This window comes from Sciurus vulgaris, assembly GCF_902686455.1.
Source record: "Sciurus vulgaris genome assembly, chromosome: 6".
In the NCBI taxonomy this organism is placed as follows: domain Eukaryota; kingdom Metazoa; phylum Chordata; class Mammalia; order Rodentia; family Sciuridae; genus Sciurus; species Sciurus vulgaris.
The window spans coordinates 117,883,052-117,895,353 of NC_136466.1; the positions used below are offsets into that span (position 1 = coordinate 117,883,052).

The following is a 12,302-nucleotide window of genomic DNA, read 5'->3' on the forward strand; positions in this document are numbered from 1 at the left end:
TACTAAGTTGCTGAGCTGAACCTGAACTTGCACTCCTGCCTCAGTTTCCTGGGTTGCTGGAATTAATGTGTGTGCCACCATGCCCAGTTCTTAACTGTAAGATATTTTAAAGGAAGTTCTTTAGACAGAGGGGATAAGTTACTGGTCCAAAACTTGGATCTACAAAGAAATGAGTAGTGCTAAAAATGGAATAGATGAAGGTATATGTAAAATGTATTGATTTTTATTTGCTCTCAATAATAAATGACTACTTAAAGCAATAACATGAGCACTGCATTGGGTGTTTACAGCTTATGTAAAAGTACTGTGTAGGCCAACAATGGCATAAATGAGAGGAAGGAAAAATTGGGAATACCCTTAAGTTGCTTGTGTTACATGGGGTTGTAGTATAATATTCCTTGAAGGCAGTCCCTAATTAATCAAAGATGTATATTATAAACCCTTGGGTAGCCATTAACAAAATTTTAAAAAGAGATATAAATAATAAACCAATAGTGAAATAAAACTGAATCATAAAAAGTCCTTAACTAAGCCAAAAAGGTAGAAAAGTGAGGAAAAACTACAGATGGGGGCTGGGAATGTCATTTCCATTGCACTCAGAAAGCCCTGGGTTTGATCCTTCTCCTACCACACACTGGAAAAATAAACTACTGATGGAACAAGTAGAAACGACTGTAAATAGGGTGACATGGTACATACCTGTAATCCCAGTGACCTGGGAGGCTGAGGCATGAAAAACAAAAGTTTAAAACCAGTCTTAACAACTTAGTAGGACCCTGTCTTAAAACAAAATAAAAAGGGCTGGGGACACAGCTTGTAGCTCAGAGGCAGAGCACCCCTGTGTGCAATATAATTTTATCATACCAATAATTATATTAAATGTGAATATTCTAAGCATGCAACATAAATGCAGTTGGTATAAGCATGCCAATTAAAAATCCACGATCCAAGTGGATTAAAAAATAGCAAGCTTGGTGAGTATGGTGGTGCAGACCTGTAATCCCAGCTACTTGGGAGGCTGTGATAGAAGCATCTTAAGTTAGAGGCCAGCCTGGGCAAACTTAAATTTATCTGAATAAAATTTAAAAAGGTCATGTAAATTGAAGGGAGATCAGTAGAGTAGAGGAAAGGGACTAAAGGGAGGGCAGGGGAGAGGGAAAGGGGAAATGCTGGGGAACTATACTGGTCAAATTATATTGTCATATTGTGTGCATGTACAAACATTAACAACAGACCCTACCATTACATACAACCATAATGCATCAATTAAAAAATACGGAAAAAAAGAGTGATTGGGGTACAGCTCAGTGGTAAAGAACTTGTCCAGCATGAGCAAGGCCCTGGGTTCAATCCCCAGCACCATACACACACAAAAAGCAAGCTCCAACTATATATTATCTGTAAGAGGCCTACTTTAAGTACAAAGTAGACAAATGAACAAGGACTATTACTCAAGACAACAAGGGGCAATATGTTATGATAAAGAAATCAAATTCTAAGAAGATATAACAGTCTTAAAAACAAAATTTTAAAATATATGAAGCAAAAAACTGATAGAACCAAAGGAGAAACAGACAAATCTGCAATGATAGAGACTTCACCTTTCTTTCAGTAATAGGCAGACAAATAAATCAGTTAGGATGCAGATCTGAACAACACTATTGATAAATTTTACCTACCTGATCTTTAAAGGTCACTCCACCTAACAATACCAAAATAAACATTCTTTTCAAGTGCATATGAAACATGTACCAAAGCTGGCCATAAGATAAATCATAGGAGTTTAAAGGAACTCAATAGATACAAAGTGTGTCTTCCAACCATAACAAAACCTAACTAGAAATAATGGGAAAGAGATCTAGAAAAATCTCCACTACTTGGAACTTACAACACACATGTTCTATCTTAGACAGCAGGATGAAGTACCATGAATCATGACATTGACACAGGAAAGAGACTATGGGGACAGTTATAGGAGATTCCAATGTTGGAGATTTACCACTCAAAGAATTCTTGACTTAAAACTGTACCTGGACACTTTCTAATTAAAAGTAGACCTATCTACATTTGCCATGGCTTTATTTTTAGGCCACATCATAAGCGAAAGTAAGTCCATAAAGCTCTGGAATAATGGAGGTGCTAAAGGATTCCTTTACTTGTCAACTGGATGGCACAGGTACCCAGCCATCTTCCCAGCACCCAAAGTCAGTGAACTATCAACTTATAGGTTAGTGAACTAGAGGGATGCCATAATTTCCTTTGGACTATTTAGTAAAATGAATTATTCATTGTGACATGTTGGCTTTGTTTTATAAACTTGCCTAGGAAGAAAGAGATCCAAAACCTTTGTGTCTGATGGAACATTGTGGAGTCCATTTACCCATGTTTCAGAAATGATGATAATGTTTTATATTCTTATCGCTGATTGACGGCAGGGCTGGGCAATTTGCATATGTAGTCTTTAATGCACCAACAGTCCTGTAAAGGGATTTTCAGTTCTCTATTAGAAGCAAACAGTGTCAAAGAAATTATGTCACTCAAGCATTCAAACTCAAGTTTAGTTTTTTTGTCCAACATCTTGATGAGGCTGCAGTACTTGCTGCTGCTCTCCAGTCTTCGTGATGCCATTCAAGGATGACAAGAAGAAGAAAGATGCCAGAAAGTCAGCCAAGAAAGACGAAGACCCAGTGAACAAATCTGGGGGCAAAGCCAAAAGGAAGAAATGGTCCAAAGGAAAAGTTCGGGACAAGCTCAACAATCTAATCTTATTTGACAAAGCCACTTACGACAAACTCTGTAAGGAAGTTCCCAACTATAAGCTTATAACCCCAGCTGCAGTCTCTGAGAGACTGAAGATTCAAGGTTCCCTAGCTAGGGCAGTCCTTCAGGAGCTCCTCAGTAAAAGACTTATCAAATTGGTTTCCAAGCACAGAGCTCAAGAAATTTACACCAGAAATACCAAGGGTGGAGATGCCCCAGCTGCTGGTGAAGATGCATGAACAGGTCCAATCAACCGTACATTTGGAAAAATAAAATCTTATTATATCAAAAAACAAAACAAAACAACAGCAAAAACAAAACACTCAAGTTTACCTGACTACAAAGATTTTGCTATTCCTACTACTTTTGTGTTGCCTCCTAGCCAGACTGAAGGGAATGGTCATAGATTTAAGTGGACTGGCAGACAGATTACCTGAAGAAGAAACATCTTTGGGGTAGATTTTAAATTCAATAAATGCAGTTGGGCTGGTGTTGTGGCTCAGTGGTAGAGCACTTGCCTAGCATGTGTGCGGCACTGGGTTTGATTCTCAGCACCACATAACAAAATAAATAAAGATATTGTGTTCATCCACAGCTAAAAGTATTAAAAAAAATAATTAAATGCAGTGGCCACAGTAGATAATGATGATGATAGCACCTAATATTTATAAAAGTTCTTGCTATATGCTGGGAAGACTTCTAAATGCTTTGGAGGTAACTAATCAACTAGATTTTTACAATAACCCTACAAAGCAGATGTTATAAGGATTCCCATTTTATAGGATCTATAATATAGGTAAGAAAACTGAAGCACAGAAAAATTAAGTTACTTGTCCAGTAAATGATGAAGCCAGAACATTATGGCTTCAGAACCCACATTTTTAACACCTCCACTAAGAATCATACATGGGAAATGTGGAAGGGAGGAACCCTAAACTGAGTAGTGGCTGAATCCTTAAAGTCCCTTCCAGCAATATGATCCTCAGTACCTTGGATAGAGGTCCAAGTAGAACTGTCCCAACACTTCTCCTGTAGCTTTATCCTTCACAGTGTAAAGTGTAACACTTTTATTCCAAACATGAGCATCTGCCACTTGCTCAAAGGAAAGTCCCAACAACTCCTGGTAGATGTTCAGCAAGCCTTCAGTGACCACCTCGATGGGGAAGTACTCCTTGAGGAACTCTTGGTCTATGGAATACTTGAGTTCTTCTGTCTGAGTCATGTAATAGTGTAGATCCCAGGCATTGATTTTTCCATCGTATTCAAGACCTCTCTCTTCACATTCTTTTTTCTTTAAATTCAAAATAAACTCTCTTTCTGCCTCACCCAGGGGTTTTAATTTATGGCTCAAGTCATCTGTGAAGGAATGGAAAAAGTTAGTGGTCTATGACTCTCTGGAGCAAGCCCATTCATCCATACTGCCAATGGGTTAGTATAGTGCTAAACATGAGAAATCAGCAGGAAAGAGCGAATGAGTGAGGGAGGAAAGCAAGCTCTATTATGACAACAGATTTTCCTCCTCAGGGTGATTAATGACTTTGCCTTTTCCCTTGAGCACCACCAAAACCTGACTGTGACTTCCTTAGAGCATCAACAAAAATGAGATTTACCTCAAAGAACTCTAACTCAAGGATGCTGTAATTCAGGGAGCAGAGTAATAGTGAAACAAATTTCATGTGCATGATTATTCTTCAATGAAGTTAAGCTTTTAAGAAAGCCAAGGGAAACAAATCAGATGTGACCTGTGGTCAGTATTATCTAAAAATTGCTCAACACATCTGATGGCCATGGGTTTAGTTTCTCATTGACCCATTCCTATGAAGGAGGATGATTTAGATACAGCAATTCTACATTTTAGCTGGAGAAACTTCTGGGCACCATGCTTCATTTACTGTCTTCAACTCTGAACTACTTAATTTGCTTTTTATTTGTCTAAATGAGTATGCTCTTCTGTATTTATTTTTCAGTTTGCTGCATATGTTAAGATATACGTATGCTTGGGTCTGCAAGGGACATGGGAATTCAGAGGTTGCCCCACAATGTGAGATGGAGGCAGGAGTCTGAGAAATGCCATGAAGAAAAAGGAGGAAACTCATGGGGGACAAAAGAGATATAGTTTTGATTAGGCCTGTTAAGTTTGGATCTGAAATGTCCCCCAAAGGCCATGTGCTAAAGGCTTATATGCTAGCCTGTGGCCCTATAAGGAGGTGGTGGCACAACCTTTAGGAGGTGGGGCCTAACTGGAGGAAATAGGTCTCTGGGGGCAGCCTTTTGAAGGACATATTTTGTCCTCAGCCCCTTTTCTTATGTGTTCTCTTTTGTGCTTGTTCTCTCTTTCTCTCCCAGACCCCTTCTTTTCTTTCCAGCTGCCATGAGGTAAATAGCTTTGCTCCACCACACCCTTTTACCATGATGCTCTTCTTTTCCACAGGCCCAGAAATAACAGATAAACCTTTCCTTCCTTAAGTTGATTTTCTCAGGTATTTTGTCACAGTGACAGAAAGCTAACCAACATGGCCTGTGAGAGAATATATGAATGCAGGCAGCAAGAGAACAATTTGTTTAAGAATGAGCCAATTTTGGGGTTGGAATTGTGGCTCAATGGTAGAGCACATGCCCACTTAGCACCTCATATAAATAAATAAAATAAAGGTCCATTGACAACTAAAAAAATATTAAAAAAGAATAAGCCAATTACAAATTAGAGGGAAAACCACTTCCAAGGAATTAAGTTAATCAGGAAGGTGTGAAGGAGAAATTTCAGCACATGTAGTCACCACCAAAAGAAACCTTCTCAACAAACCTGTTAAGTCCCTGAACAACCCTCTTGTATAACATGCATTGAACTATATGGCAATTACCTGCTCTCATCTCTGTTACGGTCACTAGGTTGAAAGACATCAAGGCAAGGACTTGTCTAATTTCTTTCTATAGTACTACCAATTAGTATGATATAAACTGGTATGCCTAAAACTAGGTAATTATTTCATAAATGTCTCACAAATAAATTATACAATAATCATATGTGGGACACCTATTCCAGAATATATATTAGTAAATCACAGTATGGTCCTTGTGGAAACAGTGAAGTAAAGTATGGACTAATGGCTGATTTTAACAATTCATTCTCCAAACTAAGTTAATAAAAGGATTTCGAAACAATAAACAAAAAATACTTTGAAATGTTGAAAGTGAAAGTTTGATGGGTTTAGTGGGGAAAGTAAAAAAGATATCATATTTTGATTAACTCAGATTACAGATAATTACAAAAAAATTATTATCTTTACTGTGGCTGAATTATTCAACCATTTTTACTGAGAGAAAACAGTGTCGGTTGGAATGGGAATACTAAGACTGAGAGGATGGGCAATTAAGAGAGTCACAGAGACTAAACGTCATGGATATAAGAGCCATGGTTTATACAAGATTTATGAAAAAACAACTTAAAATGAATGTGCATATAGTTATCAGATAATAGTTTTGATATATATTACTTTACATTACTTTCATATGTTGACAAATGGTTTCTGGAGCACAAAATGCTTATTTTTTAAATATATGTCTGTTTCCATTTATTTCATATATGTCAGGTTACTTCATGCAAATTCATAAGTAGCCATGCTATAACTACTAAACACCTAGTGGCAGTGAATAAATGCAATGAGCTAACAACACTGTTTAGATGTCATGTGAGGAATCACTGTAAAAATTCCAAACAAAATGCAATATAGAATGAAGGTAGAAGAACAACAGTAATGTAAACCCTGAGAAGACCCTAGAACGAGCATACTATCTAATACAATAGGTGATAAATAAATAAATTTTGCTTTAATGAATGAAAAACTGGATGTCCCCAAAGACATATTTTGATTCCAAGGTCCTAAACTGACATAATATAGCAAAATGTCAGGGGGAAATAAAAAAGAAAGAAATGGAAAACATACAACCAATTTTTAAAAAAGAAGGACTGACCGAGAAAGGCTGTCACGTGGCTTGTACTCTTGGCAGTATTCATTTCAAGGACAAAGTCAGCATGAGTGTTGTAGCCGAGTAGCTTGGCTACTTGGGCCCGCAGTGGCAGTAGCTGCTGCAGAATTATGGTGTTTTCCTAGGAATAAACAACAACAAAACAGAACAAAACCAAAAGATAAAAATTAGACCCAAAGTGCTAAAAGAAGAGTTGTTCACATTTTCAGGTTTGCAAAACTGTCAAATGTTTTTAGACCATTATTGTGGTAAACTATAAAAAGCATAAAAATTTGCCATTTTAACTTCATATGCATTGGTATGGCTATTATATGTATAGCATGTGACATTAAGTATATATATGTGTACACATATACATAAATTTATATGTGTATGTACAAGGATGTAAAGAAATTGGAAACCTTGTGCTTTGCTGATGAGGACATAAAGTGGTATAGCTGCTGTGAAAAATGATATTCTTTATAAAATTAAACAAAATTACCATATGAGCTACAATTTCGCTTCTGAGTAAATATCTAAAAGAACTGAAAGTAGGGACTCAAAAGAGATATTTCTAAACACACTTACAGCAGCATCATTTACAATAACCAAACAATGGAAACTGATCAAGTGTGTATTGACAGATCAACAAAATGTGGCATTTAACATAATGGAATATAATTCAGCCTTAAAAAGGATGGACATTCTAATACACACTACAACATGGATGAACCTTTAAGATATTATGCTAAGTGAAATATACCACTCACAAAAAGAGATATATATAATTTATATGATGTTCCTAAAGTAGTCAGAGTCAAAGACATAGAAAGTAGAATGGCGGTTGTCAGCATCAGGGGTCAGGGGAGAATGGGGAGTAGTGTTTAATGAACAAAGAGTCTCAGGGAGCATGAAAAAGTTCTGTGGATGGATGATAGTGATGGTTGCAGAATAATTGTAAATACACTTATTGTCATATGCTATGATCTGCATGTTCCCCTAAAATTCATACACCGAAAATCTGTGTTGTGATACGAGGAGGTGGGGCCATTTTGGAAGTGACTAAAGTCATGAGGGTACTACCTCATGAATGGATTAGTGAAAAGAGCTGAAGGAATGAAAGAGTTAAGGAATGGGGGTAGGCCATTTTTGTCCTTCTACCATGTGAAGAGCAGTGTTCTTCCCTTTTCCGATGTGAGCAGGTGGCAAGAAGGATCCTTCTAGACACTAAAGCCAACATCTTGATCTTGGACTTCTCAGTCTCAAGAATTTTAAAAAAGATAAATTTCTCCTGTTTTTAAATTACTTAGTTTGTGGTATTTTGTCATAGCACTACAAACAGACTAACATACGATAGAACAACATTTAAAAATGTTGCAGGGATTTTTTTCCCCCAAGTAGATACTACAAATATTTTCTATATTTTATTTTTATTAGACATTTATTGATTTTTTGTAATAAAAGGAAAAGTAATTTTCCTAGAAATAAATGTTACAAGAAAACCAATTCCAATAATCAAATCAGCAAATTATTTACGAACCAGTTTCTAGGAAGATCACACATTGACGCCACACTACCTGGGTTTAAAATTTGGCTCCACCACTTACTAGCTGTTTGACCTTGGGCAAATCCCTTAACCTTTCTGAGGCTCAGCTTTCTCATTCATTTTCCTCAACTCATTATAAGGTAAACATGAAGATTTAAATAAGAATATATGTGAAGAACTTAGAAAAATGCCTGCTATAAGAGCAAACACTATATAGTTATCTGTTATAATTATTAGTATTTTAGAACCAGGGCGGAAGCTTGGATAAGAGACGTACACCTAGTGTAATTCTCCATATTATAAACTTGTTTGAATTCTTCTTTCATCTTTTTCATTTCCCCACATCTTTTCTTCAGATTGTCAAATTTCTACCAATACCTATTCTCTCATTCTTCCTTTTATTAACAGAGTTTTTGATAAACACATGGTTACCCAGCTACCTTTTCTAAATCTGCTTGTGGCCATGCAAAACTTACTGGGACAATGCAATGTAAATGAGACGATGAGTGAAATTTCTAGGTTATCTCTTTCTCTCCCTTCTTTTTTGTTTTTTGGGTACTGAGGACAGAACCCATGGGTACTTAACCATTGCGCCACACCCCCAGCCCTTTTTATTTTTTATTTTGAGACAGGGTCTTTCTAAGTTGCTGAGGGTCTCACTAAGTTTGGGCTGGCTTTGAACTTGCTATCCTCTTGCCTCAGTCTCTTGAGCAGCTGGGATTATAGGCATGCACCATCATGCTCAGATGGGTCATCTCTTGGTAGATGCTTGCCTTGCTAGCTGTGGAAGGAAGGTAACAACAAGGACTCTGCAAGTCATACACTGAGGATGACAGTAGCTTACAAAGAAATATACATATAATTATTTTCTAGTACTGGGAATTGAACCCGGGATTGCTTTACCACTGAGCTACATTCCTAACCCTTCTTTTTTATTTCAAACAAGGTCTCACCAAGTTGTCAAGGCTGGCCTTGAATTTGTGATCTTCCTGCTTTCTCTAGTTGCTGGTACCACCACTCCTCATTCTATTTTAACCATTTATTAAGTGTCCAATTTCCAATTTAGCAGCATTAATTATATTCACTCTGTTGTGCAACCATTACCATTATCTGTTTCCAAAACTTTCTCATTACCTTAAACAGAAATGCTGTAACCATTAACAGTAACTCCTCAGGGTTGCTTCTTCATTCCCTGGTAACCTCTAATTTAGTTTCTGGGAAGAAATAACTTTTATCTTATTTAAGTCACTGTGCTTCTGACTGACTTCTGTAAAGCTGCTTAGCCTGCACCTTGACACAGACTGGTGGCAGGAACAGGATGCTCCTATAAGAAAATGAAAAAATGTACCAGAATGGAAGGTGAGGGCACAGACTTTTCCATTCACCCGGCTGGGAAGCTAGTGGTCCTTACTATATCACACAGAACATTTGTTAAAACTGTTGTTTGCTGTAACTTAGAAGGTAAGCCATGCACCTACTAGGTCTTAGCTCCAAAGGAACTGTTTGGGAAAACTAGTAATGTTGGCATATTTGTTGGTATAGGTTGCTTTTGAAAAGAACACATGAGAGAGATGAGCTCATGTGAGTATTGTCCGATTTGCCAAAATGAAAGGGAAAGAATTCTACTAAGGAAGTTTCTGCTATAGTCTATCATCTGGGTTTTAGATGGCTGGAAAAGCCAATTGCTCTGTGTTTCTAACATCAGGAGAAAAGAATGTCACTCGGAGTGACTGAACTGCAGATTAATTTGAGAATACTTCCTTCTTAAGTTGCTTTTCCAAAGGCTCCAAAACAGATTCCATTAAATTGAAGAAAAGCGGGATGGACAAAATACACAAGTCAGCATGCAAGATCTGGCAGGAATTATGGTCAAAAGCAAAAAACTCTTTGGTATAGTTATTATGGAAGAAAACTGAGGAAAAATGAAGGTTTTGAAGGAATTTTATTACCAGGATGATATAAGACTGGCTTAGTCCTATGGTTATTTGACTCCTAAAGCAACCCTAACTCTTCAAATTGGCACGAGTATACACTTCATACTGGAACTAGCAATTCCCTAAGATATGTTCATGGAAGATAATATTTAAGAAAGAACTCCCTGTAGGCAAAACCTGAGACCACTGAGTATCATTAATAAAGGAAGAAGAGGGCAGACCCAAATACATTCAAGGAACTTCACCAGAACGTGGAATCCTAATTTTTGCCACTCAGTTTTTGAAAACTGCTATGTCTGCTATGTTTACCACTCTTCCTTTTCCAAATGGGAGGGTTTCTCTCTCTCTCTCTCTCTCTCTCTCTCTCTCTCTCTCTCTCTCTCTCTCTCTCTTTTAAGCACGATTATTCTGTTCCTGTTCTACCACTGGGATGCAGATGGGGTAAGGCAGAAGATAAAATGTCTTTCCTTTCACAGACTGCTAGATCATGAGAAGCTATCACTGGGGAGGACTGTGTCACACAGAGATCTTGGTCTTTGAGCTCAAGGCAATAACTGGATGGGAACTGACAAATGGTGCTATGAAAAAAAGGGTACTTGTGGTTAGCAGGAACAGACAAAGGTGGAACATGCTAGTTGGCTAAGAATCCATTTCTACTTCCTTTTAATAATAAAACCCTCTAAGATGAACAAATGGTTGTCAACAAAAGATTACATCTCAGCTTCCTGTGCATCTAGAGATAGCTACAGGATGAAACCTGAATTAATGGGATGTGAAAGGAGTTGATGTATGTCACTTCTAGGTCCTAGCCTATACTCTCTTTCTCCCACCTTTCCAATAGGCTGGGGAATAATCATTTCTAGGAATGATATTGGAAGTCAATTGTTAAGGAAGGAGAGATGGGCTGGGGTTGTGGTTCAGTGGCAGCGTGCTTGCCTAGCATGTGTGAGGCCCTGGGTTCGATCCTCAGCACCACAGAAAAATAAAGTAAAAGTACCGTGACCACCCAAAATTAAAAACAAACAAAAAAAAAAAAAAAAAAAAAAAAAAAACTAAAAGAAAAAAAAACTAAAAAAACAAACTAAAAAAAGGAAGGAGATATATTTTACTAGCCCTGGACTGCTCACTTGGGAGAGGAATACAACTTCTAGTTTATGTCACCCATTCTATTTTTACCAGAACAGCTTAGTCTGTGGCCATACAAAGAAGGTTCCACTGAGGCAAACCTAAAGGTCTTGTAGGCCTGGGGAATTAAAGGCACAATACATTCACAAATAGGAATATTGCCTCTGAGCTGAATTCAATATTGGTAAACGAAGAAAACCTTTTCCTAAAAATCTTATATTAAAAACAAAAGAAAGACAAACATTTATAATACCTCTTTGCATCTTGTATTAAAAGCCATTTCCATCTTCCTTCTGGTTTCGGGGACACAACATTTCTTCATGACAGGAAAATAGTGTGGATATTTTAAGGTAATTTTATACTTGTCATCATCTGTCTTTTCTAAACTGTCAATGAAATCATCAGGAAGAGCACCTGCAAAAAATCATTTTCTCATACATCACTTTTTCCACTCATTACTAGTTATTTAGTTTTGGCATGGTGCCTTTAAGTGCTCTAGGAATTTGGTGGAATAATTGAAATTCAAGTAAAATATGACAATCCCTATAAAATCATTTTGATTTTGTTGGAATAGGGGTAGTGGTGAGAGGCCAGGTGGCTCATGAGATGGTAATTCAAATTATGAATAGGCTCCAGTGCACCTGTGCAGATGGCGTTTTCATGGAGAATAGAAAAAATTAAGCCAAGGAAGACTAAGAGACTTCCAGATTAAGAGACTAGTTTAAGTGACAATGCAGGGAACACTGCAAGGTAGAAAAAAGTTCAAGGCTTTGAAGGCTGTTAAACACCAGCACAAATTACTAAGAAAGATTATGGGGAAAAATTATAAAATATCCTCTGGACTGTCTCTAGAAATAGTATACATCCTTATTAGCCTAAAGTCTAATTTTGTTGTTTCTGTTGTTTTTGTAGGAGGGGTGATGGGGCTAGGTACTGGATTTTTTTTTTAACTCTGATTTTAACTCTGGAAA

General features: G+C 37.2%; 2 protein-coding genes and 1 pseudogene across 3 annotated transcripts in view; 2 read left to right on the top strand and 1 right to left on the bottom strand.

The window, feature by feature from the left end:
* LOC306664130 (high mobility group protein B1-like) overlaps nt 1-12,302 on the top strand; it is a 642,241-nt pseudogene that overhangs the window by 426,254 nt on the left and 203,685 nt on the right. The gene's annotated exons all lie outside the window — the stretch shown is intronic.
* NLN (neurolysin) overlaps nt 1-12,302 on the bottom strand; it is a 103,454-nt gene that overhangs the window by 31,424 nt on the left and 59,728 nt on the right. Inside the window, exons 6-8 of the mRNA XM_079144876.1 lie at nt 11,585-11,745; nt 6,733-6,868; nt 3,750-4,116 (exon numbers count right to left, since the gene is read on the bottom strand). Of these exons, the coding sequence (XP_079001002.1) occupies nt 3,750-4,116; nt 6,733-6,868; nt 11,585-11,745 (664 nt within the window). The remainder of the gene's footprint in view (nt 1-3,749; nt 4,117-6,732; nt 6,869-11,584; nt 11,746-12,302) is intronic.
* Nucleotides 1,919-3,743, top strand: LOC306664133 (small ribosomal subunit protein eS25-like). The gene has a single exon (XM_079144894.1). It carries the CDS (start codon nt 2,622-2,624, stop codon nt 2,997-2,999), a length of 378 nt encoding a protein of 125 aa, XP_079001020.1. The 5' UTR covers nt 1,919-2,621; the 3' UTR covers nt 3,000-3,743.

Bases quoted from the DNA above. Each gene is read 5' to 3' on its own strand.
- LOC306664133 (XM_079144894.1), top strand. From the start codon at position 2,622: ATGCCATTCAAGGATGACAAGAAGAAGAAAGATGCCAGAAAGTCAGCC.